Source organism: Giraffa tippelskirchi, chromosome 2 (genome assembly GCF_054371585.1).
Source record: "Giraffa tippelskirchi isolate mGirTip1 chromosome 2, T2T-mGirTip1v1.2.pri, whole genome shotgun sequence".
In the NCBI taxonomy this organism is placed as follows: Eukaryota; Metazoa; Chordata; class Mammalia; order Artiodactyla; family Giraffidae; genus Giraffa; species Giraffa tippelskirchi.
Genome location: NC_137276.1, coordinates 121,004,058 through 121,030,559, shown reverse-complemented (window position 1 = coordinate 121,030,559; position 26,502 = coordinate 121,004,058). Strand labels below are relative to the sequence as shown.

The window sequence follows — 26,502 nt, the reverse complement described above, 5'->3', positions numbered from 1 at the left end:
AGCTGCTTAGAAACAGTAAATCAGCTGAGAGTCTGGGGCAGGGAAGGGAGCATTGTTGGGCCACACCAAGACCTTCTTTCCTTCTGATTGATTTGGTTATTTATTTTTTACATTATAATATAAAATCAACATCCATATGTGAGTATTTTCTCCATCTGTGACAGAGTTTTTAGTAGGTCTCTTCATCGGGATACTAAATCACCTCTATACTTAAGGAGAGGAGACACGACAGAAGTTACAAGGTCAAAGCAATACCTGTCTCTATTATCGTTGTGTCCTATTTTTCATCTCACATGTATTCCTCCCTTTTGATCTCCGTGTCTAACTGGCCTCACCTGCTGCAGATACCTTAAGATAGTTCCTTTTCCATACATCTCTTGATCCATCACTGCAGAGAAGGCTGCCACACCCTGAGACGCCAAGACCAAGTACGGCAAACTACGTACTGGGAGGTCACAATGCCCTGCCATCAACACTACTGCTCAAGAAACACAGACTTAAAAGCATGAAAATTACTGCTAACACGGTCTCAGACTTAGCTATAGCTCATGACCCATGTAAAATGTCCCTAAATTTGCCTCTGCTGTATCCAGACAGCAGCACAGGCAGCAGTGATACCCTCTTTCCCCAGTCAACACATCTCACATGGAAGATTCTGATCTGCCATTGCTTCAAAATGGGCCAAAATAGCAAGAAGATGTAATTTGGAGAAAAAGATCCAAGCAAGGCTTCACTATTCATTTCAGAAGGCACTCCTGCTCTAGAAGTTTGCCTGGGTCAGCCAGCCCCTTCCATCAGCCTCAAATGAGGAACGGAGGGAGGCATGAAATGCACTGCAAGGCATATATGCTCACTTTTTGACACTGAGGAACCAGAGCACATAGCTCTCGACGCGTGGCATCAAGGTTGTTGTTGGTGTTTAGTCGCTCAGTGGTGTCTAACCCTTTGCAACCCCATGGACTGCAGCCCACCAGGCTCCTCTGTCTATGGGATTCTCCAGGCAAGAATAGTGCAGTGGGTTGCCATTTCCTTCCCCAGGGGTATCTTCCAACCCAGCGATCAAACACACATCTCCTGCACTGGCAGGCAGATTCTTTACTGCTGAGCCACCAAGGAAGACTCGGCATTAGGGCACACACAGACATACTGTATTTCAAATGGACATGAGTCACAAGACTCTGTGGAAAATGTCTTCATACACATTCCTAGAAGGAAAGGAAAGAAACAGTGGCTTTTACTAAACCATTTCTGAGAAATTCTTCACTATTACTCTATATGAGTTCAGTTCAGTTCAGTCGCTCAGTCGTGTCCAACTCTTTGCCACCCCATAAACCGCAGCACGCCAGGCCTCCCTGTCCATCACCAACTCCTGGAGTTTACCCAAACTCATGTCCATTGAGTCGGTGATGCCATCTAACCATCTCATCCTCTGTCATCCCCTTCTCCTTCTGCCTTCAACCTTTCCCAGCATCAGGGTCTTTCCAAATGAAAAGACCTTCACATCAGGTGGCCAAAATATCGCAGTTTCAGCTTCAACATCAGTCCTTCCAATGAACACCCAGGACTCATTTCCTTTAGGATGGACTGGTTGGCTCTCCTTGCAGTCCAAAAGACTCTCAAGAGTCTTCTCCAACACCACAGTTCAAAAGCATCAATTCTGCACTAAGCTTTCTTCATAGTCCAACTCTCACATCCATACATGACTACTGGAAAAACCATAGCCTTGACTAGACGGACCTTTGTTGATAAAGTAATGTCTCTGTTTTTTAATATGCTGTCTAGGTTGGTCATAACTTTCCTTCCAAGGAGTAAGTGTCTTTTAATTTCATGGCTGCAATCACCATCTGCAGTGATTTTGGAGCCCAAAAAAATAAAGTCAGCTACTGTTTCCATTGTTTCCCCGTCTATTTGCCATGAAGTGATGGGACTGGATGCCATGATCTTAGTTTTCTGAATGTTGAGCTTTAAGCCAACTTTTTCACTTTCCACTTTCACTTTCATCAAGAAGCTCTTTAGTTCTTCTTCGTTTTCTGCCATTAGGGTGGCGTCATCTGCATGTCTGAGGTTATTGATAATTTCTCCCGGCAATCTTGATTCCAGCTTGTGCTTCCTCCAGCCCAGCATTTCTCATGATGTACTCTGTATATAAGTTAAATAAGCAGGGTGACAATATACAGCCTTGACGTACTCCTTTTCCTATTTGGAACCAGTCTGTTGTTCCATGTCCAGTTCTAACTGTTGCTTCCTGACCTGCATACAGGTTTCTCAAGAAGCAGATCAGGTGGTCTGGTATGCCCATCTCTTTCAGAATTGTCCAGTTTATTATGATCTACACAGTCAAAGGCTTTGGCATAGTCAATAAAGCAGAAATAGATGTTTTTCTGGAACTCTCTTGCTTTTTCGATGATCCAGAGAATGTTGGCAATTTGATCTCTGGTTCCTCTGCCTTTTCTAAAACCAGCTTGAACATCTGGAAGTTCAAGGTTCAAGTATTGCTGAAGCCTGGCTTGGAGAATTTTGAGCATCACTTCACTAGCATGTGAGATAAGTGCAACTGTGTGGTAGTTTGAGCATTCTTTGGCATTGCCTTTCTTTAGAACTGGAATGAAAGCTGACCTTTTCGACTACTGTGACCACTGTTGAATTTTCCAAATTTGCTGACATATTGAGTGCAGCACTTTCACAGCATCATCTTTTAGGATTTGAAATGGCTCAACTGGAATTCCATCACCTCCACTAGCTTTGTTTGTAGTGATACTTCTAACGCCCACTTGACTTCACATTTCGGGATGTCTGGTTCTAGGTGAGTGATCACACCATCGTGATTATCTGGGTTGTGAAGATCTTTCTGTATAGTTCTTCTGTGTATTCTTGCCACCTCTTCTTAATGTCTTCTGCTTCTGTTAGGTCCATACCATTTCTGTCCTTTATTCAGCCCATCTTTGCATGAAATGTTCCCTTGGCATATCTAATTTTCTTGAAAAGATCTCTAGTCTTTCCTATTCTATTGTTCTCCTCTATATACTGGCTTCTATAATTCTTCTATAAAGAAAAAGCTGGCACTCATTAAATAATTACTGGAAATTCTTCACTACTTCAGCATGTAATTACATATTATATAGTTAATATTTCTCTCTACAATGTACTAGGGCTTCCCTGGTAGCTCAGCTGGTAAAGAATCTGCTTGCAATGTAGGAGCCCCGGTTCGATTCCTGGGTAGGGAAGATCCCCTGGAGAAGGGACAGGCTACCCACTCCAGTATTTTTGTCTGGAGAATCCCCATGGACAGAGGAGCTTGGCAGGCTGCAGTCCATGGGGTCACAAAGAGTTGGACATGACTCACCAATTAAGCACAAGATCTGCTTTTAAAAAATTTTTATATTTTAAACTGCAATGAATTCAACAATTAGCGAACACACAACATGACCCCTGCAGCACACTGACTGGGGGGCAGTGTCCCCAGCACCGGGACCCCTGGGGGCAGTCTCTTAAGCTCTGTGAAACTGCTCTTAGACTAAGTTGCATCTTAGTATCAGAGGACAATACCAATTATTTCCTAGATACAGACTCTGCCACAGTAAGCAGTTAAAAATAGAAAACATAGACCCTTCACTCACCATCTAAATATGAAACAGGCCACAGAAGACCTACAAAGAAGCAAGTTTAACTACAAATCCATTATGATCAGATCCAAGTGAACAGGGCATTAGATTTCCCTCCAAAGGAAGTCCAAGGACTGGGAAAATGAAGTGGCTAGAAACATTTCTAGTTTTGTCATATGCTCATAGGAAGAGTACACAGAAGCAAGATATTCTTTTGTGAGGAGTAGCAGACAAAGCTTGCAAGTATGATTTTTATTTGCAATGTGACTGAATTTCATATTCCACATTTCCAACTGTCATCTTCTCAATCTTGCTTAAATTTACTGACCTAACCCTTCACTCACTATGTAAGCACCATACGTGGCACCAGAAATATAAAGATGAACAAGATACATTCTGTACCCTCAAGGAACCCAGTGTCCTCCACAATCTTTCTTTCCCATGACCCCTGACTAGATGTAAAGTTCTTAAGAGGGATTCATGTCTTGTATTCCCAGATTGCATATTCATTTATTTCACAAATAAATATCTAATGTCCTAAATGTAATGCTAGGAATACAATGCTAAAAAAAAAAAAAAAAGATATGATCCCTTTTACCTTGAAAAAGCTTATAGTAGTAGAGGAAACAAAAAACAAACACCTAGAGAGACGAGTGCTGTGATAGAAGAAAGGCACAAAACTATGAGCACACACACAAGGGACCTCACACTCAGTCCACCCCAACCAAGGCTCAAGGTGGCAAAGTGTCCTCAAGAAAGTCGCATCCTTCTTTAGGAAAGGATGATGAGAAGTTAGCCAACCAAGAAGGTAGCGGAAGAGTCTTCCATATAAATGAAAGTTTGTGCAAAGATTCAAGGTGAGAGAAATCATGGAGCCTACAAGGTAGGAGGATTCAGAACAGCAGGAGCTCATTGCTGGAGGTAGACTTAGTCAGGATCAGACCAAGAAGGGGACTTCCGGTAGTTCAGGGTTTAAGAGTTAAAGAACTTTATCCTGAGGGCAAGAATGAAGTGTCAAACAGGATGTTGCCATTACAGACAAGATGGGCAGCGGACATTTTCTTTGATACATCAAAGAATCTTCCAAAAAACTCATCTTCCTTGTGCCATAAATCATTATGTCCAACATCTGTGAAGACTACACAGGATTCCCTAACAAAAGAAGGTTCTGAGGAATACCCAGGACAGTGCTGCTCAACAAAAATATGATGAGAGCCATATATGTAATTTTAAATTTTCTAGTAGCCATATTCTTTAAAATAAGTAAAATTAAGTGAAATTAAGATTAATAATATATTTTATTTAATGGGATAATCCTAAAATATTATCTCAACAAGTAATAAATATTCAAAACACTGAGATATTTTACATAATTTTTTTTCATACTAAGTCTGCAAAATTCATTGCGCATTTTACATCATATTTCAATCTGGACTGGCCCCATTTCAAGTCCTCTATAGCCACGCATGGCTAGTGTCTACCATATTGAACAATACAGACTAGAATGTACTTTGGGGAACATTTCTGAGAATGTTTAGGGTACTTCTATCATTTTTGTGTTTACTAATTTATACAAGTATTGCAAATCAGCTTCCAAATGGGAAAAGACACAGAATATCTCAATTTTGAAAGGTACCCATAATCCTACACCAAAAATACCAGTTACATGTGGCCCTGTATGCTTGTAAGACATGGTCTTGTGTCTAAAATATACATAGGGTGGGCTTTCTCAAAAGTAGGGTCTGTAACAACAGCTCTTAAACCTACTATGAAACAGACACTGTTTTTATAGCTTTATTACCTCAGAGGCTACCTTTAAATGAGTCCTCCCAGACCTGTGGCGTTTTACAGGAAGCCCTATCATTGCAGGGAAACGCTGGCCTCCGGGATTACCTCAGTTCTCAGGCTGTCCTGCTGCTTCTCTAACGTTTCTTTCCCATTACCTGTCTACTCGATGGCAACCCACTCCCGTACTCTTGCCTGGGAAACCTCATGGACAGAGGAGCCTGGTAGGCTGCAGCCATGGGGTCGCGAAGAGTCAGACACGACTGAGCGACTTCACTTTCACTTTTCACTTTCATGCACTGGAGAAGGAAATGGCAACCCACTCCAATATTCTTGCCTGGAGAATCCCAGAGACGAAGGAGCTTGGTGGGCTGCCGTCTATGGGGTCGCACAGAGTCGGACACGACTGAAGCGACTTAGCAGCAGCAGCAGCAGTCTACTCAATTCTAAAGGAAGGAATAGAAGGTGAGAGGGAGGAAGGGATGGGTACCTAACGAATACAGCACAAACTTTGCTTCCAGAATTTGCTGGGCTTGGTTATATCTTGCTGGGCTTGATTATATCCCTGCCTGGAAAATCTCATGGACAGAGGAGCCTAGTGGGCTGCAGTCCATGGGGTCGCAAAGAGTCGGGCATGACTGAGTGACTAACACTTACTTACTTACTTGGTTATATCTATTGCCCTCTGCTTTTATTTCTCAGCAAACGACTCAGAGGTCGTGAGTGCCCTTTGAGTGACTCTTTCACATCACCTTGCAGGCCACGCCTTTGGAAGTTACCAGACCATGAATGCCACCACTGCCCCGCCTGCGGAGGGGTCCTGCCCCTCGAACACCCTCATCACCAAGCAGATCATCCCCGCGCTGTACTTCGTGGTCTTTGTGGCCGGCATCCTGCTCAACGGTGTGTCGGGGTGGGTGTTCTTCTACGTGCCCAGCTCCAAGAGTTTCATCGTCTATCTCAAGAATATTGTCATTGCCGACTTCCTGATGAGCCTGACTTTTCCTTTCAAGATCCTGGGCGACTCGGGCCTGGGCCCTTGGCAGGTGAATGTCTTTGTGTGCAGGGTCTCGGCCGTGCTCTTCTACATCAACATGTACATCAGCATCGTGTTCTTCGGGCTCATAGGCTTTGACAGATATTATAAAATCGTGAAGCCTCTCTTGACTTCTTTCATCCAGTCCATAAGCTACAGCAAACTCCTGTCGGTGCTGGTGTGGAGCCTCACACTGCTCATCGCCCTTCCCAACATGATCCTGACCAACCGGAGTGTCACAGAGGCCACACGCGTGAAATGTATGGACCTTAAGAATGACCTGGGCCTCAAGTGGCACAAAGCCTCCAGCTACATCTTTGTGGGCATCTTCTGGATTGTATTGCTTTCCTTGATCGTCTTCTACACTGCTATCACGAAGAAGATCTTTAAGTCCCACCTCAAGTCCCGAAAGAATTCCATATCGGTCAAGAAGAAATCTAGCCGTAATATATTCAGCATTATGTTCGTGTTTTTTATCTGCTTTGTACCTTACCACATTGCCAGAATCCCCTACACACAGAGCCAAACAGAAGCTCGTTACAGCTGCCAGTCAAAAGAAATCCTGTTCTTTGTGAAAGAATTCTCTCTGCTACTGTCAGCTGCAAACGTATGCCTGGACCCCATTATTTATTTCTTTCTATGCCAGCCATTTAGAGAGGTCTTGTGTAAGAAATTGCATATCCCATTAAAAACTCAGCATGACTCAGAAACTTGCAAAACCAAAAGGGAAAATATAATACAAGAAAGCACAGATACTTTGTGAATTCCCACCTCCTTTCAAATAAAGTTCATGCATGCATCTTCAATTCCATAACAAAACAAAATGAATACACGTATCCAGAATAGTATCATCTCTAGGCATTATTATTCAATTTAGTGGAATAATAAAGTTAACAGGTAAGTTTCCATGCTTCTTTTGTAACATCAAAGAAAAAAATAATACATTATTTAATCTTATCCCATCAAAATAGAAAGTTTAAAAGTATAATCAGTAGTCCGGTCAGTTCATATAGAACTTTAAACAGCAAATACACAGGAAGCAATAAAGGCAATTCACAGCTGTGTCTTCTTCTAAAAACAAGAATTAAGTTACACAATTTTTTTCAACAGGGTCATTAAAGACCAATGTAAAAGGAGGCAGAGTTGATATGGACTTAGAGGCCAGTTTGTAGGGAAAGAGCCAAGATTTCTCTAATTTGAAGAACTTGGGTAAGCAGACACTGAGAAAATTACTTAAGAAATCCCCAATTGATTTATTTCATCACATTTCAAAGGAAAGCAGCTATAAATTCTGTACACTGCAGCAAAAATGTAATTTTTCTCTGATAGCATTTTGAGGATAAGGCAACTTTTAAATTCTTTATATGAAGATTAGCTAAGCCACTTAATGACCCTGGGGTTCTGGTCTTAGAATATGTTTAAGTGAACTCTACAGAGAGAATCTAGGTAGTGGCATGGGTTGCAAGCAACTTCCTCTGCTCAATGGTATGGAAAAAAATATATATAGGCTGACAGGGGAAAAGGCATATGCACACAAATACCCCCCAGGCTGGCAACATACATTATTCTCTAGGAGTAAAAAGAAACAGTTTTCATAGAAAGCAACTGGACTTCATAAAAAAGAAAATCTAAAATTTAGGCGTGATAAATTACACACAAAATGAAAATTTACATATCACTTTTTATGAAAAACAAATTTCATATGTGCAGATATAGGATATGGTTGCTGGCTTTGTGAGTTATCAAAGCTAAATTCTTTCCTTGCTATTAACTTGCCTGAAGATATTTAGCCCACCTTTCAAATGTTCTTCTCAAACATTTTTGTATGTCATGTTTATATATATATATTTTTCAAAACCTATCATATATGTACTAATAAAAAATATTTTTCATAGTGTCAATTTTTCCCTTAATAGTCAAGATATTAAAAAACAGTACCAGACTTCCTCAGTCAAGACATGGGTGGTTTCTTTAGTACACTCGATCACACATGCTAATAAAAGACACAGAAAGAAGGCATAGGAATACACAGGTAAGAGTTATATAGAGTATTTTTGAAATCCTATTTGCCACTGACTTTTCAAAATAAGTATTTCTATGTTCTAGGACCTCATCAGATTTTAGACAAAAGTAAGAAGGAACATTTTAAATTGAGGAAGATCTGGGAAGGTCTTCGTACTCTGTATCCACCTTCCACTCTCTGCTCCCAACTCTGGGTCAAATATTCTCTTCCAAAAAGAACAAAATCACAATTCTATCATAAGCACGCCCAGCAAAACTAAGCTTGCTATAGCATTTGTCTGGCTAAAATATATTTGCAACAGAAAGCAGCTTGTTTTTATTCAGTTTCCATTGTTCAGGGCAAATTATTACATACTGATGTTTTACACGCCCCTACTGCAGCATCAGAAGAGAAACTGAAACAGTCGTGTTCGACTCTTTGCAACCCCATGGACTGTAGCCTACCAGGCTCCTCTGTCCATGGGATTTTCCAGGCAAGAGTACTCGAGTGGGTTGCCATTTCCTTCTCCAGGGTATCTTCCTGACCCAGGGATCGAACCTAGGTCACCAGCATTGCAGACAGACGCTTTACCGTCTGAGCCACCAGGGAAGCATAAAAGAAGATAGGAACCACCAAGTAATGCCTCTGTAACCACTGTGGCTAAGCAAATCAGAAATATGAAAGGCAATATTTTTCAGGAAACAATATGCAATGCAAATAAGGATAGGTGAAGCAAGAGTTGAATAACAGCTTCTGCATATCAGAACTTGTAAAGTAAAAGACCTATACTTGGAAAAGTGTAAGACACTGAAGAAAACACAAACAAATGGAAAGATGTACGGTACTCACAAACTGGAAGAATTAATACTGCTAAAATGATCATACTACCTAGGGCAATCTACAGGTTCAATGCAATCCCTATTAAAATATCAATGGCATTGTTTACAGAACTAGAACAAATAATTCTAAAATTTATATGAAAATACAAAGGCCTCTGAAAAGCCAAGATAAGCTTGAGAAAGGAGAACAAAGCTGGAGGTATCACACTCCCTGATTTCAAACTATACTACAAAGCTATAGTAACCAAAACAGGATGGTACTGGCAGAAACACAGACACACAGATCAACGGACTAGAACAAAGGGCCCAAAAATGAACTCATACTTACACAATCAATTAATCTACAAAAAGGAGGCAAGATTATACAATGGAGAAAAGACAGCCTCTTCAATCAATGGTGTTGAGAAAACTGGGCAGCTATATGCAGAAGAAAGAAACTGGACTATTTTCTAACACCATACACAAAAATAAACTCAAATGGATAAAACACTGAAATCTAAGATTTGAAGGCATAAAACTTCTAGAAGAAAACACAAGTAGTACACTTTTTGACACTGGTTGTAGCAATTTTTCTGGATATGGTTCAGACAAGGGAAACAAAAACAAAAGTAAACAAACTACATCAAATTAAACAACTTTTGTACAGCAAAGGAAATAAACAACAAAGCAAAAAGGCCAGGAACCTTCACGCACTATCAGTGGTAATGTAAACGGGTAATGCCACTATGGAAAACAGTACGGAAGTTCCTCAAAAAAATTAAAAATAGAACTATCAGCAATTATACTTCTCAATATTTTTCCCTAAAAAAATGAAAACACTTATTCTAAAAGATACGTGTATCCCTATGTTCACTTCAGCATTATTTGCAATAGTCAAGACATGGAAGCAACCTAAGTGCCCATCAATAGACGAATGCATAAAGAAGATGTGAGATACACACACACATATACATACACACAGACAGACATATATACCGAGAACAAACTGGTGGTAGTCAGAGGGGAGGAATTAGTGAAACAAGTGAGGGATCAAAGAAGCAACAAACTTCCAGTTATATGGTAAATAAATCATGGGATATGAATGTAATGTACAACAGAGAATTTAATCAATAATATGGGCTTCCCTTGTGGCTCAGCTGGTAAAGAATCGCCTGCAATGTAGGAGACCTAGGTTCTATCCCTGGGTCGGGAAGATCACTTGGAGAAGGAAATGGCAACCCACTCCAGTACTCTTGCCTGGAAAATTCCGTGGACAGAGGAGCCTGGTAGGCTACAGTCCATGGGGTTGCAAAGAGTTGGACACGACTGAGCAACTTCACTTTCACTTTTCACTTTCATTGGTGACAGATGGAAACCATACATATCAAGGTGATCCTCTTGTAATGTATAAAAGTAATCACTATGTTGTACACCTGAAACCAATAATGCTATAAGACAATTACCCTTCAATTTAAAAACTGAAGGAAAAAACTCAGATCAAGACTACAAACAAATATTTAAGACTTTAGCGAGAAGAATTTCTGTAAGAAATTTATCAGAGTTAGAAGTCAGATCATAAGGAGTTTATTCAAATATTGAAAAGTTAGGTAAATAAAAGCAATGAACATTTTTAAGAAAGAAACTTAAAGGTCCACGGCAACAATCAAAAATAGAACAGTAGAGCAACAGCAAAAGTGGATTAATCCAGAAACTTCTGAGATCAGTACTAGTTTTTAAATTATTTTGTGCAATATGTTCTAGTTTATAAACAATACTTGTAATACATACTTGTTGCAGCTAAAAAAATACAACATTTAATCACTTCGTACCAACGGTGCCATGAAATAAAGCATTTTGAAAACTGGCTTATGGCAAACACAAGCTATGTTTTGTTGAAGTGCTTCTTTCAGGAGTGAGAGGTTAACAGGCAGGAAGGCCAGGGGTCTTCAAATAGAGGAAATAGGCTGCAAGTGTCAGACATTTTTTTCTCTCTCCCTTAAGAGGCAGGAGGAAACAAACTACAAGTGTCAGACTTTTTTCTCTTAAAATTCTGTGTTGCCATGACGACACCTGGTTCCACCTGAACTTAACTTCTCTCAAAACTTGAGCTAACCAATGATTTTTCCTTATGGAAATGTTTTTCTTAAGTCATGTTAATGAAACTATGTGTTTGCTTTGGAATCTACCTTTCTTCAAACTGGTTCCACCTAAAATTAACTTTTGGCTGATAACAGCTCAACAAACCACTATTCATATCAATTGTTTTATGGCTGGGGGACAACACACCTGTGCCATCCTATCTCAAAAATGCATATTGTGGGAGAGGGGCCAGGTGAAACTCAGCCTTCAAGTGTCTCTCTTAATTGATTAATAGCTTTCTAACAGACATAAAACAGCTTGCTAAAACTAGCAAGGGGGGACACTCTCCGTTCCCCTTCTGATGTCTATGTCAGAAGCTTTGTCTGCCCCATTTTATACTCTAATAAAACTCTGCTATACAAAAGCTCTTGACTGATCAAGCCTGGTCCCTGGTCCCGAAGTTAAATCTTCAGAGATCACGAATCTGACACAGTTCACCGTAAGCTATCAGGAGGATGTCCTGTCATCAAGTGGTGACCCATATGTCACTGGAATCTTGCAGAGAAGAGGTGACCAAAAGGAAGTAGCAGCTTTTACTGTTGAAAACCACAGAGTATTAGATCTTTCCTATCCCAACACACAAACCCTCACAGTGCTGTTACCCAAAGGAAATCCCATGTCATTCTGGGCAGATGATCTGTTATGTTTATAATTTGTGTTTTTATAATTTGTATGACATCTCTTGATGTCATGGATATTTTCAGTACTAATAGTTTATTTTTTTCTCCATAGTCAAAACACACAGGCAGTAGCAACAAGACAAAGGACAGAATAGAGAAATAATGGCACAAACTTCCTATCAACTTAAGTGGAAACAAAGCTTAGTTTAAGGGTGTTTTCCAGAGTCTGTAGATTAATCTTTTAGGTGACGCTAACGTAGAAAGGTTTTATCATTTGTAAGTGACCCCACTAAAAAACTAAAATTAGGCTTGTGCCATAAAAGAGATTTGTTGGCTGACAAACTTCAATGTCCACAGTTGTGGGTATGGGTTCCATTAAAGGGCAGGTGCAAGGGCTGCAGCTGATGGAACCAAGCCTGAGTTTATACTATTTCGCCAGTCACCTTCCATGGTGTTAGTTTTCACTCATGAAAGGAAGTTACCTGCTCTTCTTTTGTGGTAGCAAAATGAAAAGGGATAAAATAAAAAGCAAATTATGCTATATCGGATAATGAGGTAACACTAAAAATATAGTAAGTCAATAAACCAAACTTGTCTTTCTACCTGCTAAATCAGATTCTCTCCTCAGACTTCCTATCGCAGAACTCAGACCACAGTCTGCTTCCCACCAGGCCCATTCCTCAGCGATTTTACCTCTATAGTCGTTCCCAACTGCCCATCTCTTCTGGGCCAATTCCAGATCCTCATTGCCTCTCACCTAAAAAGACTGTGAGATCCCCAAACTGGATCTTGTCTTCCACTTTTCCTCTCAATCCAACCCAACATACTCCAATGCCCACAGACTCACCTGGTACTACTGAACTGACCTCTCCTCACACAACTTTCCTGAGCTCTCCACTGCTTACTAATTAAAGCATCCAAGATGGACCAGATGGCTCCAAGATTTGGTCTCAGCCTTTTCCTCACACAGACCCTGCACACACACACTCGATGCAACCATACTGAGAGTCCCCGAAACCCTCCCCACACCACAACCCCGTTGTGTGCATCTTTCCCCGAGCCTACCCCCACTCCCTCACTTCTCAGAAGCAGCTCTTCACCTCCTTTGGTCAAAAGACCACTTCCTGGATCCCCACGGACTCTGAGAGCCCACAGTCCACCTGCAACCGCTCAGTCTTGTCTTGTCCTTACCATCCCTTCTATGCTGTGACCTTCTAAAAGCAACAAACACTTTCTGGAGAATGGAAGCTAAGGAGACAGCCTGTAGTCAAGAAATAGTATTAGAATTTTGCTTAACCACTTGACCAAAAAACAAAGATTCACATAGCAAGGGCAAGGGAGAATTGCTCTAAAAACCTTCTCCTGGAAATTAACAACAGTGTTCAGTAACTGCACAAGAAATCGATCATATCATACTCAAGCAGGGGGGGAAAAAAAAGAACTTCAGTGACTAAAAAGACACAAGATAACCTTTAAAAGTTCTTTTTAAGGGACTTCCCGGCTATTAATTATTTTATAACCATGGATCAAATAGCACAGCCACACCTCCCAACTGAAAGATGAGATGAATCATATATTGATCAGATAACACTGTGCAGCCAATAAAAAGGCAGAAAATCAAAAGCACCAGACAGGGGAATGACACAATAGACTCAGCCACCCCTACAAACAAATACACATTTTAAGAAGGTGCAAAAGACCTCCCTCTTCAAAATATCCCCAAATTTTTACCCTTCACTTTATTAAAAAGGGAAAACTGAAGCAGAATATAAACAATCCAGAAAGAAACTGTAACCTATTAACAGCTCTCAGATTTTTACCCTTCACTTCATTAAAAAGGGAAAACTGAAGCATAATATAAACAACGCAGAAAGAAACTGTAACCTGTTAGCAGCTCTGCAGCTACATCTCACTTTAAAGCTACTCTGTCTAATCACATCTGTCACTGTCAGATCTGAAGCTACCTATCTGAGAGTTAGGAAAGAATGTCTTTGGACTAATTCAGGTGGGAAAGGGGATTATCCACCTTAAAAAAACACTTTCAAAATGCAAACCTAAAGCACAATGACTCCAGAGAGAAGGGTGACTTGGAGCCACAGAAGCTGCTGGAGAAATGCTCCAGATACGGGCATTTGTTAACCAAAGAACAGCCTCCTGCCCAAAGATTATTTAGAAACTTCAGGATGCAAACTATTTTGAGCTCTGAACATCTCAAGTTGCAAACTCCATGAGGAAAGTGTGGCACAATGGTGCCTGTTCCACTGCCCAGTGGCACTAAAGTTCAAACAGTTGTAAACACTAAATGTGTGTGTGTTTGCAGGTGGGAGGAGGGGGATACAACTGACCTGGTAGCCTCTTTCATAACCACATTTTCCATCCAACACTTTCATTTGAACTAGAATAATTAAGTGCTGGGGAACACTGGGGTCTAACTGTGCAGCTTTGAGCAAGGCCTCAATTGCCCTCATGTCCTAGTTTCCCCATCTGTAAGGAGAAGAAGCTCCTCTATTTTATGTATTTCTTCAAAGAAAATAAATTCGCAAATGTGTGCTCCTGGCTGTGGCAGTGGCTACATATCCGAACAATCTTTTTTTTTGCCTTCCTTATTAGTTCCAAAGGTGACCATGCTATGTTTAAAAAGCAAATTTTAAGAATGTTAAACATTAAAAATGATGCTTCTATTGAAATACGGTTGTTTGGTACTTGCATTCAACAAGATCAAAACTATCATTTGTGTGGATAAAGCAGAGACTTACAAAAAGATCTTTTTCATCAATTCATGGAGCAATTTACTTTCAATTTTTAAACATGCAAAATACTCATTAAAGTAAATGCTTTGTCATTTCTTAAATAAAAAGTATTGCCACAACCAAGGTAGGGGAAAAACAACTTCCCCTCGCTTCTTCCCACTTGGGTTTCTGAAATACTGGGTTAGTGATGATGTGCAATTTCCTAGAACGCTAAGAAAATACCCACTGACAAGCATTTGTCCTTAATGAAACAGAAAGAAGTGATTTATGGAAATTCAAATGAAACTACTGTTAAAGACAAAAACAACAGTGGACAGCAGGCCAAAAAAGAATGCTTCTTCCACCGTGAAGAAACTTCCACAAAACTCCAGGATGCCTCAAGCTCATTGTCAGGAATGAGGAAGAACACGCTCAGTTTCACTATTAAAAGACTGTGTGTTGTGTTAGTCACTTCAGTTGTGCCCGACTCTTTGTGACCCCATGGACTGTAGCCCACCAGGCTCCTCTGTCCATGGGATTCTCCAGGCAAGAATACTGGAGTGGGTTGCCGTGCCATTTTCCAGATTAAAAGACTGGTTTGTCATTATTCCAAAAAGGAAATAGAACATGGAGAACTAAGAGACTTCATCTCTTTTATACTTGGCAACCCAGACCCACACGTGCGCACACACACACACACACACAAACTAAGAACAGTTCAATATATTTCTTAATTCTATCTATACCCCAGAGTGAAGAGGGAAGTACACATATGACTATGTCTAACTTAAAAAAAGAAAAAGAAACTTTACCAAAAACCTTTGTTTCCAATGTTTCTTCATACCATATTTTAAAACCAGTCACCACTCAGCTGGCAGTCACCTGCATCTCATCAAATTCTTTCCATCTCACCCTCACCATCCCCCGCCATAAACCCTAATCATAACTGCTCACTTAACTTGACTACTACAAAATACAAGTGTATTTTTCAGTGAGTCCTAGCCAGTAATGATGCACATATTAGTGTCTTAAAAGAGAGAGCATTTCCTATTATGATGAAAGTTAACATTGGTTCGTAACCCAAATCAAATACAAAGTTTCAGAAAGATCGGCGCTTTTCCCCACTAATTTCTAAGTGAATATATGTAAAACTTTTTCTTTTGCAAAATGATAATAACTACCTGAATTTGAAAGACCACAAGGGTATCTGAAACCAATGGACAGTGTCATCATAAGTGTCCTTACAGAAGACTGCTGTTTTCGAAAGTTCCCTAGATCCACCTTAAATTTCCTCCAGCTTGACAGTTCTCCTTCAGTTTTTTAGAGATTTTTTTTTTGAAGAGTGAATACCAAAGGAATGCATTTTAGATCCTAGAAAAGCTTCTTCTGACTATTATTTAGAAAACTAAGAAGTACTAGGAGAAAAAGAGACAAAACCAAAGTACCCACCAGGCCAATGAAGCAACAGAAAAACCAGACCCCACCCCAAGTGATCAGGCAATGATTTGCCCTGACAAATCACCTTTGGACCACACAACTTACTCCCTCAAAGGAAGAAGAAATATTTATCTAATTTAAATGTACACCAGAGGGTCCAATTCATTAGGCCATTGTGGCCAAATTGACAAAAGTACATTGCAGGTTTACTCTCATAACTTAGAAAAACAGGTCCAATACATTTTTGAATAAAAAAATTACCAACTGTAACACAGTGTGCACAACATAGTAACATTTTTATGTGGGCATGCTGTAGTTCAGTCACTAAGCTGTGTCCGACTCTTTGCAACCCCATGAACTGCAGCATGCCAGGCTTCCCTGTCCTTCTCTATCTCCCTGAGTTTGCTCAAACTGATGTCCTCAGGGTATATGCTTAGGAGTGGGATTGCTGGGTCATCAGTCAGTTCAGTTCAGTTTCGTCACTCAGTCGTGTCCGACTCTTGGCGACCCCATGAATCACAGCACACCAGGCCTCCCTGTCCATCACCAACTCCCGGAGTTTATTCAAACTCATGTCCATTGAGTCAGTGATGCCATCCAACCATTTCATCCTCTGTGAGATGACGTGAGATTATGTGAGCATACTCACAGAAAAATTTTTAAATGTATGTATCAGACATCACCACTGGTAGTCCAGTGATAAAGAATCTGCCTGCCAATGCAGGGGATATGGGTTCTATCCTTGGTTTAGGAAGTTTTCACATACCACAAGATGACAAATAAAGCCTGTGTGCCACAACTACTGAGCCCGCATGCTGCAACTACTAAAGCTGGCACACCCTAGAGACGGTGCTCAGCAACAACAGAAACCACCCCAATAAGAAGCCCATGAATGGCAACTAGAAAATATCCCCCATTCATCACAACTATAGAAAGCCTGCACACAGCAACAAAGACCCAGCACAGCTAAAAAAAGTTCTAAGTAATTAATTAAAATAAATAAACAAAACAAAGCCAAAAAATGTATGTAGCAAAAATGTTAACTGTAATTATCTCAGTACATAATGATTTTGCTCTTTTACTTCCAGATTCTTCTAAAATGAACAAAAAATGAAGATAAATAAAAACATACACTGTATCAGACTCTACTAAATCACATATTTTTTATATGTTAATAGATGTCTCACAGCAGTATTAAAATTGCAACAATTTTTTAAATTATAATTTTGAAAGCTGATGACTGTCAGTATATATACTAAAGAAATTCTACTTAAACACCTGGTATCTTTAACTCATAACACCATTCAAGATGCAAAAATTGGCGTTCTTTAAAAAATCATTATGATGAAAAACACAGCTTGGGTGATTTCAAAAAAACATAGGTATTACAACAGATGAATAAAAATCTTTCCTCTAAAAGAACAAACAAATTTTAATTGTTGAAGAAACCTTGTACAAAATTGAAAAGAACTTGAGGAGACTTTCGTAAAGGTAAAATATTTGTTTAAAAAAAAGAAAAGAAAAGAAAAAAATACAGTTAAACTATCTGCAAACCACAGTTTCATCTACGTCAATATGCAACATTTTAAAACCACACAAAAAGGAAAGGAAATTTTTAGTGCAGCCGGCAGTCCTGCAGCGGGCCTACTACCGCTGAAGCTAGCTCAACAGCTCATGTTTCTCTGAAGACTTGGAGCGAGGCTCGCTGAAGCACAGAGAATACACCTCCAGGTATGTCTTCCTAAATACTTAATATATTCAGTGTCTTTACGTGGCAGGGAAATCTATGATTTTCAGTGCTAAACCATGTGAGCTGAAAATGCCAACATGTAATAAGGTTGCTGTGCAAGAAGGCACCAATTATTAAACTCCAAATAGATTCTCAGTGTGAACTACACTGTAATTTTCTTCTACCTGAAGACCTCATCCATCCCTTTCAGAAAGACAGCTTAATTCACACAACACTGAATACTACTTCCTGAAGGGTAAGCCTAACTAGTCAGTAACTCGGTTTTAAAACTGGATGGATGAAGGCTATGTTGTAGTTCTTCACCACAGGGCACAACAGGGCTCTACAAACATTGCGATAGGTAATTTCTAGAAAATTCTGTTGTGACTTCTGTAAAGAATAACTAATAAGTTATCTCATGAGGTTCTAAACAATGGGCACTCTCAAACAAAGGAAACACTAGAAATTTCTTCTTGATTTTGCTGGACTACACCTGGGCACCTCAGATTTCCATAGGCTAATAACTGGTTTAAAAAAAAAAATTCATCAAGCACTTAGTTTTCAAATTCATGATGGAAAACACAGAATGCTATTATAGTATAATTTAACAACTGTTAAATTTTTGATATGACCAAAAATTTTAAATGAGAAGTTTAGGCTTCATTGCAAGCTAGACGGAGGTTCAAGAAAAACAACTGGGAGGCCCTGCATGACTCTCAAGCATTATCGAATGAATAGTTACACTATAATTATTTTTAAATAAATTACCCACAGGTGGTCAGTTCCAGATACACAGTACACTAACTGATCAAAACTAATTAATTCTCTAATCCTTCTCTTTACCACATAGTCATCTATAAAATGAGACTTTACTGTGTAACTGTATGAGCAATAGGGGCACTCAAAGAAATGCATTATATGTTACGATTATAATGTAACGTTTGAAATACAAGAGCCTAGGCCAAAATCCTAGCACCTTTGTAAAGGAACAATGAGCAAAGGTGGGAGGTGAGGGTTCATCTACACTGACACTAGCTTTTGACCCAGAGAACAAAAGAATGTTCAGAATAAATGGTTAATAAATAAATGGTTATTAGCAAAAGTCAAGTCATAAGGAAGTCAGTAAAGCCTAGAGCAGACTTCAGATCTGAAGGGCGTCCTTTAGGCATTTAGGATAGGCAGGATGGGGGCTGGGAAGGATAAAGGCAGAGAGCCTAGGAAATGATCAACAAGGTGGGACCCTCGTCTGCTCCAACAAGCCAGGGAACCCTGGCCAACACCCAGGTGTTCAGACCGCAGTGTACTCAAACCCAGGGACTGGGCCAAATGCTATAAATAAGGGTTCCCTGCATCCTTGCAGTCCTATGAGCCCCAAATCCTATCACAACAAAAAGTACAAAGGAAGGAAGGAAGTGCTCCCAGAACAGCAGGGATCCCACCAACTAAACTATAGAGTTGGGAGGAAGACAGTGCAGATGACATGGAGAGACTACAAACGGGAATTTTGAAAGAAAAGAAGGTTTAGGCTTAAAAGATAGAACCTAGATTTTTTTTTTTTTTTAAATATATCTACTGTAAAATAAAACATCAAAACACAGAGAGCCTAAATGTTGTTCATTAGTATTAGGGGAAAAATTGAGAATGAATATTTTATTTCTGCTCTTTTACATGAAAATTTTTAGACTATAGTTCCTGACAATAGTAAGCACTTAGTAAAGGTTTGATATCATAATAAAAATAAGACAACTATCATATGATACCACTTATATGTGGAATCTAAAAATAATGGTACAAATGAACCTATTTATAAAACAGAAACAGGCACAGATGTAAAAAACAAACTTATGGTTACCAAGGGTAAAGGGGGGGGGGGATAAACTGGGAGACTGGGATTGACATAAACACACTGCTGTATATAAAATAGATAACTAATAAGGACCTACTGTAAGCACAGGGAACCCTACTCAATACTCTGTAAGGACTTACACAGGGGGAAAAAAAATCTAAAAAAGAGTCGACATACGTAGAACTGATTCACTTTGCTGTACAACTAAAATTAGCGTAACACTGTAAATCAAGTATACTCCAATAAAAATTATTACTCAAAAAAATAACAATAACCACCATTATTATTATTATTATTATTACTGAGACACAGTTTCAAAGTGGTTTTGAACATGGCTGCTAAGATCAGACTGTCTGGCTGGGAATCCTGGCTCTACAGTTTACCAGCTATACAACCTTAAGTGCTACGTAACCTTGTGGTGCCTCAGTTTTCTCATCTATAAAACAGGGATACAAATGACCTAATTTCATTCCTTTACATAGCCAAGTAATATTCCATTGTATATATGTACCACATCTTCTTTATCCACTCATCTGTCAATGGACATTTAGGTTGCTCCACGTCCTGGCTATACTGTAAACAGTGCTGCAGTGAACACTGGGGTGCATATGTCTTCTTGAATCATGGTTTTCTCGGAGTATATACCCAATAGTGGGCTCGCTGGATCATATGGTAGTTCTATTTTTAGTTTTATAAGGTATCTCCATACCCCACTTTAAAAAAGGTAAGGGAGACAACATCTCCATGATAGAAATTAGAGAAGGTTACATAAGTATATGTAAAGTGTTTGGCATGGTACCAGACACAAGGCATGTGTCTGATGACTTTCACTGAGTTTAGTACAGAATGATGCTATTCCTGGACTCTCAAGTCCTATCTCAAGTAGGGAAATGGGAAAAACATGTACTCTTTAAATGTCCCTTTACTTTAGAAAGCTTTATATACATCTGCCTTATCCATCCACTTACATATTGTTTCACCCCAAGATGTACCCACTGGATCATTAAATAATTAGGAGAATTAAGATTCAAAAAGCTTCTAAAGTTTTTGTTTGTTTTTTCAAAAGGATGTTTCAGAGAAGTGAACTTCTTAGCCCCTAAAGTTACTGGTTGCTTTTTTTAAAAGCTGCACATGAATTTTTTTCTTGCTAAAACACAACACCAATCTTCTGATTGATAAATCAAAGGAAGGAAGTTGTTTGATATTTATGAGGAGGGTGCCACAGCCCTAAGAGCATGAGTTTATGAAGCCTAGTTTAACTTACGCTATAAATCATCCAATATTCCAGATTTGGAGAGAACATGACAAGACTTTGTCACTATCAGTGATGATCACAATGGTTCCAAGGGCAGGACTTACACATCTGGCCTTGACTGCCTTGAAACCCACAATGAAAGAAGGAAAAAAAAAAAAAAACCCTCAAGTGCTAAAGTTAGATGTTTTGATACACACACACACACACACACACACACACACACACACACACACACACACACACACACACACACACACACACACACACACACACACACACACACACACACACACACATATATATATAACTGAGCTTCTCTTCTGAGAACTTTGTAACCAACAATCACATACCCTTGCCCTAGAAGCCTTTAAAATAAAATCTTGGTCAAACTTCTTGCCAACACTGACAAGGAAACATCTATGCAAGCACTGTTTAAGAGAAATATAAAGCAAACCACAAAGCTACTTTAAAACTATCTTGCAGCTACACTTAAAAAAGCAAAAGCAGGAGAAATTAATTTTAATACTATATTTAACCTAATGTATCAAAAATATCATTTCAATATATGCTCAATATAAAAATTACTGACACATTTTACTAACTGTTGTACTACGTGCACAAAATAGCACAATTTTACTCCTTAAACCTTTGAAATGTGACCGGTTCAAACTGACTAGTGCTGTAAGTGCAAAGTACACAGTGGGTCTTAAAGATTTAATGTAAAATATTGTAAGAATAGTGCAAGTAGTAACCACTCTTTATACTATTTCATACTAAATCTTTTTTAAGACCCAGTGTGTACTTTGCACTTACAGCACAGGTCACTTTGAACTGGTCAGTTTTCAAGGGCTTAATGGTCATCTGTGGTTGTAGGTTACCAAACCAGACAGGACAGGTCTATACCATCATAATCCAGAACATCAGGCAAAGACCAGATGCTAATCCTACAACTTCTTCTGCTAAAAAAGAAAAATGAAATGAAATTCTAATTGTAAAAATGTTCTGGTAGGTTACACAACAAAAGGCCTATTATTTAAATAAAAATCTTTTAGATTTTAGTACAATTTTCTGTCCCCTCTCACCTCCCCTCTCCACCTAGGTTTCTCCAGCATGAAGAGTTCTATCAACCTGGGAAAACAAAAGCCAGGAAGCCTCATTGAGAGCAATTCAGGCTCAGCTGCAACCAAACCTTTTGTTTCCTCTCTGTTTCTCAGAAATTCAGTTCACTTATCTCCTCTGCAAACTAACTTCCAACCCAACTGGTTACAAACAAGCTATCAGGATGCAAAAGTGTGAAGTCAAAAATATCCCTTCTAGCAGCAACCTACACGGGATTTTCCAAAATCGCAAAATCAGACCATGGAAACCCCAGGCTTCCTTCCTCGTAATCGAAGATGTTCCCACCAATCCACACATCAAGTAACTTCACCAATAAAATTCTAAGAAGCAGAGTGATTGCGACCATGGTTTTGGGAATGCAATTGTGTTTGAAGAAAACAATTTCTAATTTGAATTACTAACCTCCCTTCGCTCTCATTTGTTTTCTTTTTTTTTTAACAGATTCTTTGGAGCTTTTTGTCTTTGTTTTGTTCTTTCTGGACAGTCATCCCTACTGTCCTTGAAGATGACCAACAGTTCTACCCTCTGCCCAGTTTACAGAGACCTGGAGCCATTCACCTATTTCTTTTATTTAGTTTTCCTCATTGGAATTATTGGAAGCTGTTTTGCAACCTGGGCTTTCATACAGAAAAACACAAATCACAGGTGTGTGAGCATATACTTAATTAATTTGCTTACAGCTGATTTCCTGCTGACTCTGGCATTACCAGTGAAGATCACTGTTGACTTGGGCGTCGCACCCTGGAAGCTGAGGATATTCCACTGCCAAGTGACAGCCTGCCTCATCTACATTAATATGTACTTATCAATAATCTTCTTAGCATTTGTTAGCATTGATCGCTGTCTTCAGTTAACATACAGCTGTAAGATTTATCGAATACAAGAACCTGGGTTTGCTAAAATGATATCAGCTGTTGTGTGGCTAATGGTCCTTCTTATAATGGTGCCAAACATGATCATTCCCATCAAAGACATCAAGGAAAAGCCCAATGTGGGCTGCATGGAATTCAAAAAGGAGTTTGGAAGAAACTGGCATTTGCTGACAAATTTCATAAGTGTAGCAATATTCCTCAATTTCTCAGCCATCATCTTAATATCTAACTGCCTTGTAATTCGACAACTCTACAGAAACAAAGATAATGAAAATTATCCAAACGTGAAGAGAGCTCTTGTCAGTATACTTTTGGTGACTACAGGCTACATCATATGTTTTGTTCCTTATCATATTGTCCGAATCCCATACACCCTCAGCCAGACAGAGGTCATATCTGACTGTTCCACCAGGATTTCACTTTTCAAAGCAAAAGAGGCCACACTGCTCCTGGCTGTGTCCAACCTGTGTTTCGATCCAATCCTGTACTATCATCTCTCAAAAGCTTTCCGATTAAAGATCACTGAGACGTTTGCTTCCCATAAGGAGTCCAAGGCTCAGAAAGAAAAATCAAGGTCTGAAAACAGTGCATAGAATACGGGATTTTTTTCATGCTATGATTTCTTGCCTCACTAGACAATTAAGTGTACAAACTCCTGGGAAGGAAGGAAAAAAGAGCCTCCATAAGTAAAAATACAGGCAGAGGGCAAATGTGGCTTGGTCTACTGAAAAACTGTTTCTGAGCACAAACCCAACTGTACTCTTGTAGTTGTTGATGCTCCTTAACACAAATGTTTGTACAAAAAAAAAAAAAAACCCAAAAAGTCTTGTTGAACCAATATAAACCCTGCAATATCCTTAAAACCTAAACAAGTTCTATGACACAAATATTCATTAGGTATTCTAATGGAGCTGACTTCTGATAGAAATACGCAAAAAATACTCTCTATGTGAGTTGCCAGAAAGCTCTTTAGCAACACAGTTTAAAGCCCTTTAGATCACTTAAAAAAAAAAAAAAGCAAGGTGATTTCTTACCTGACACCACCTGAGCCCGATTGATTTGTAATCCATCACTTCAAAAACGGTAACTTTTTGGCTTAATGCTCCAATTTTTAACATCTAAGTGTGTCCTACCACAACAGCTTACAATTTTTTACCTATAAAAAGGCTTGGAAAAACATGGTTTTTGACCATACTATATATCCTTATATTCTACCTATAGGTTATAAATAAAGATTTTTCTACTGTTAGTAATGACAAATCCAGTGATTTCTTATTTTTATTTTGTAGAAGTAAAGAACATACCCCATAACATCTTCAAGTGGGGGGTCGTTAAATTGTACTAACTGCTAAAACTACTGTTTTGGAACTCACATCAAAGGTATGGAAAACTAGCACCAGTCAAATAGTCTTAAAATAGACACGTCGGCTCCACATTGCAAGGACTTATTAGAAAGAAATGCAGCATGAGCTTAGCTGAAGTGTGCCACCCAGGTCCTGAAGACGCGTTTGACCCCATGGAGGGCCAGCCATGTAAGGTATGCATGACTCCACTCTCAGGGTCACAGCCCATTGATTAAATTCTCTCAAATGTGAGAAAAGCAGAAAGGATTCAGTAGATAGTATTAAATGAAGGCTTATTTAGGGAAGGAAGACTAAAAAATTTAGACAAGCATATACAAGACTTTGTATTTTTTTTTTGTTTCAATTATAAAAGCCCACGTCAAAACAACAAGTAATGCAATTGCATTAGCTGCAATGATTAAGAAATGGTGTTGTTCAAGCAAAAACAAACATGTAGACACAGAGAACAGGGTAGTGGTCACCAGAAGAGAAGGGCTGAGGAGAAGGATGACATGGGTGATGGGGATAAGCTATTTGGTGACAAAGGGAAACTAAGTTTTGGGTGGTGAGCACGCTGTAGGGGATACTGCAGTAGAAATAAAATGTTTACAAGTGAAACAACTCTAATGTTATAAATCAACATTACCTCAATAAAAATAAATGATCTCAAAGGATAGGAGGGAGGGTAGGAGGGAATAAAGAAGGCAGAGAGAAAGAAAGAAAAATAAGGAAAGAAGGAAGAAAAGAAACGAAGGAAGGAAAAAGAAATGGTGTTCCTGGAAAGTAACAAGTTTGATTCCAGACTCATTTTTCAGTTCTATGCTGAGAACTATTTTCTGACAGCTGAATCTTGGACAACTCCTGCCCACAGGTTTACTACACATTCTTTTGAGGATGTAACAGTCTGAGGAGAATAGCAAATGAGAAAATGCACGCAAAAAAGTGCCCATTACACCTCTAACATGGTAGGCACTGCACTAACCCCGGCTGGCTAGTGGTAATGACAGGAAGCCCTGTTGGTATCACATGTCTGACACAGATAGGGTCCAGAACGACTCTAAATGGCCTGTGGCAGAGGCTGGCTGCCTGGGCTTGGTGGCCCACTGAGAGCATAGTCTTACTGATGAGCAGATTAAGATATCGTTCATACAAGAGCATATATGAAGCTAGCTTATTCTCTGAATATTTTAGTCAAGCTGCCTTTTAGTCTTCTCTCCTTGGCCTTCACTCACCAGAGCCACATTTTAGAGACAAAGTGGGGGCAGGGGGCGGTAAAAAAACACACTCTTTATTTTTAAATCATATTCTTGTATTCTCATGTGCATAATAAGCTAGTCAGACTCACTACAGCATCCACAATGGCACAGTTTTACTAGTATACACTTTCATTTCCCTTTTTCTGATGGTTTAGTCTAAATGACACTCACAGTAAAGGCACTTCTAGACAACTGGTAATAGAAGGCTATTAAAAAATTCCATCCTACAATGTCAAATTTCTAGCAGCTCTTTTATGATTTCGCATCACAGCTGAATTATGTCATAATCCATCAGGAGACTTAGTCCCTGGGAATCATTCATGCTCTTTCCTCTAAGGAAGAGGACAGTCTTGAGAATGTTAAGTGCTGGGAACAGCTGTGTCACCACAGGTCACATGAATTCACGTAAATAACAGAAGAAAGAAGCCCATGCTTGCGCAGCCCCCTGCTCTCACACCCCCACACACACAGCTGCTGCTGCTGCTAAGTCGCTTCAGTCGTGTCCAACTCTGTGCGACCCCATAGACGGCAGCCCACCAGGCTCCCCCATCCCTGGGATTCTCCAGGCAAGAACACTGGAGTGGGTTGCCATTTCCTTCTCCAATGCATGAAAGTGAAAAGTGAAAGTGAAGTCGCTCAGTCGTGTCCGACTCTTAGCGACCCCATGGACTGCAGCCTACCAGGCTCCTCCGTCCATGAGATTTTCCAGGCAAGAGTACTGGAGTGGGGTGCCATTGCCTTCTCCACACACATACAGCGAGACCCGCAAAGCGCTGCTCACCCAAGAGAAGAGCAACCTTCAACCAGTCTGACCATTTTCAAGTTTCTGCCAGATTTCCTTCCTTTCCCCTATTTTTTCCAAATACACATTTCAGGATAATTTAAAATTTACAGATAAAGTAAAAAGATAGTAC

The 26,502-nt window shown here is 39.5% G+C and overlaps 3 protein-coding genes across 35 annotated transcripts in view; 2 read left to right on the top strand and 1 right to left on the bottom strand.

Annotated features, from left to right (window-relative positions):
- The window catches only part of P2RY14 (purinergic receptor P2Y14), a 62,272-nt gene extending 53,948 nt beyond the window's left edge, over window positions 1-8,324 (top strand). For 5 of the 7 annotated variants that reach the window (XM_081570505.1, XM_081570504.1, XM_081570511.1 and 2 more), the window contains one exon: window positions 6,147-8,324. In XM_081570505.1, the coding sequence (XP_081426631.1) occupies window positions 6,173-7,186 (1,014 nt within the window). In that variant the 5' untranslated portion in view covers window positions 6,147-6,172 and the 3' untranslated portion in view covers window positions 7,187-8,324. Of the gene's footprint in view, window positions 1-6,089 lie in introns of all 7 variants that reach the window. The other 2 variants (XM_081570507.1, XM_081570510.1) reach the window with 1 other exon arrangement.
- The window catches only part of MED12L (mediator complex subunit 12L), a 364,359-nt gene that overhangs the window by 217,147 nt on the left and 120,710 nt on the right, over window positions 1-26,502 (bottom strand). The window lies entirely within an intron of this gene.
- Window positions 22,536-25,057, top strand: GPR171 (G protein-coupled receptor 171). Its single transcript, XM_081570513.1, has one exon. The coding sequence runs from the start codon at window positions 22,623-22,625 to the stop codon at window positions 23,580-23,582; it is 960 nt and encodes a 319-aa protein (XP_081426639.1). The 5' UTR covers window positions 22,536-22,622; the 3' UTR covers window positions 23,583-25,057.

Coding starts and splice junctions, on each gene's coding strand:
- GPR171 (XM_081570513.1), top strand. CDS start 22,623: ATGACCAACAGTTCTACCCTCTGCCCAGTTTACAGAGACCTGGAGCCA.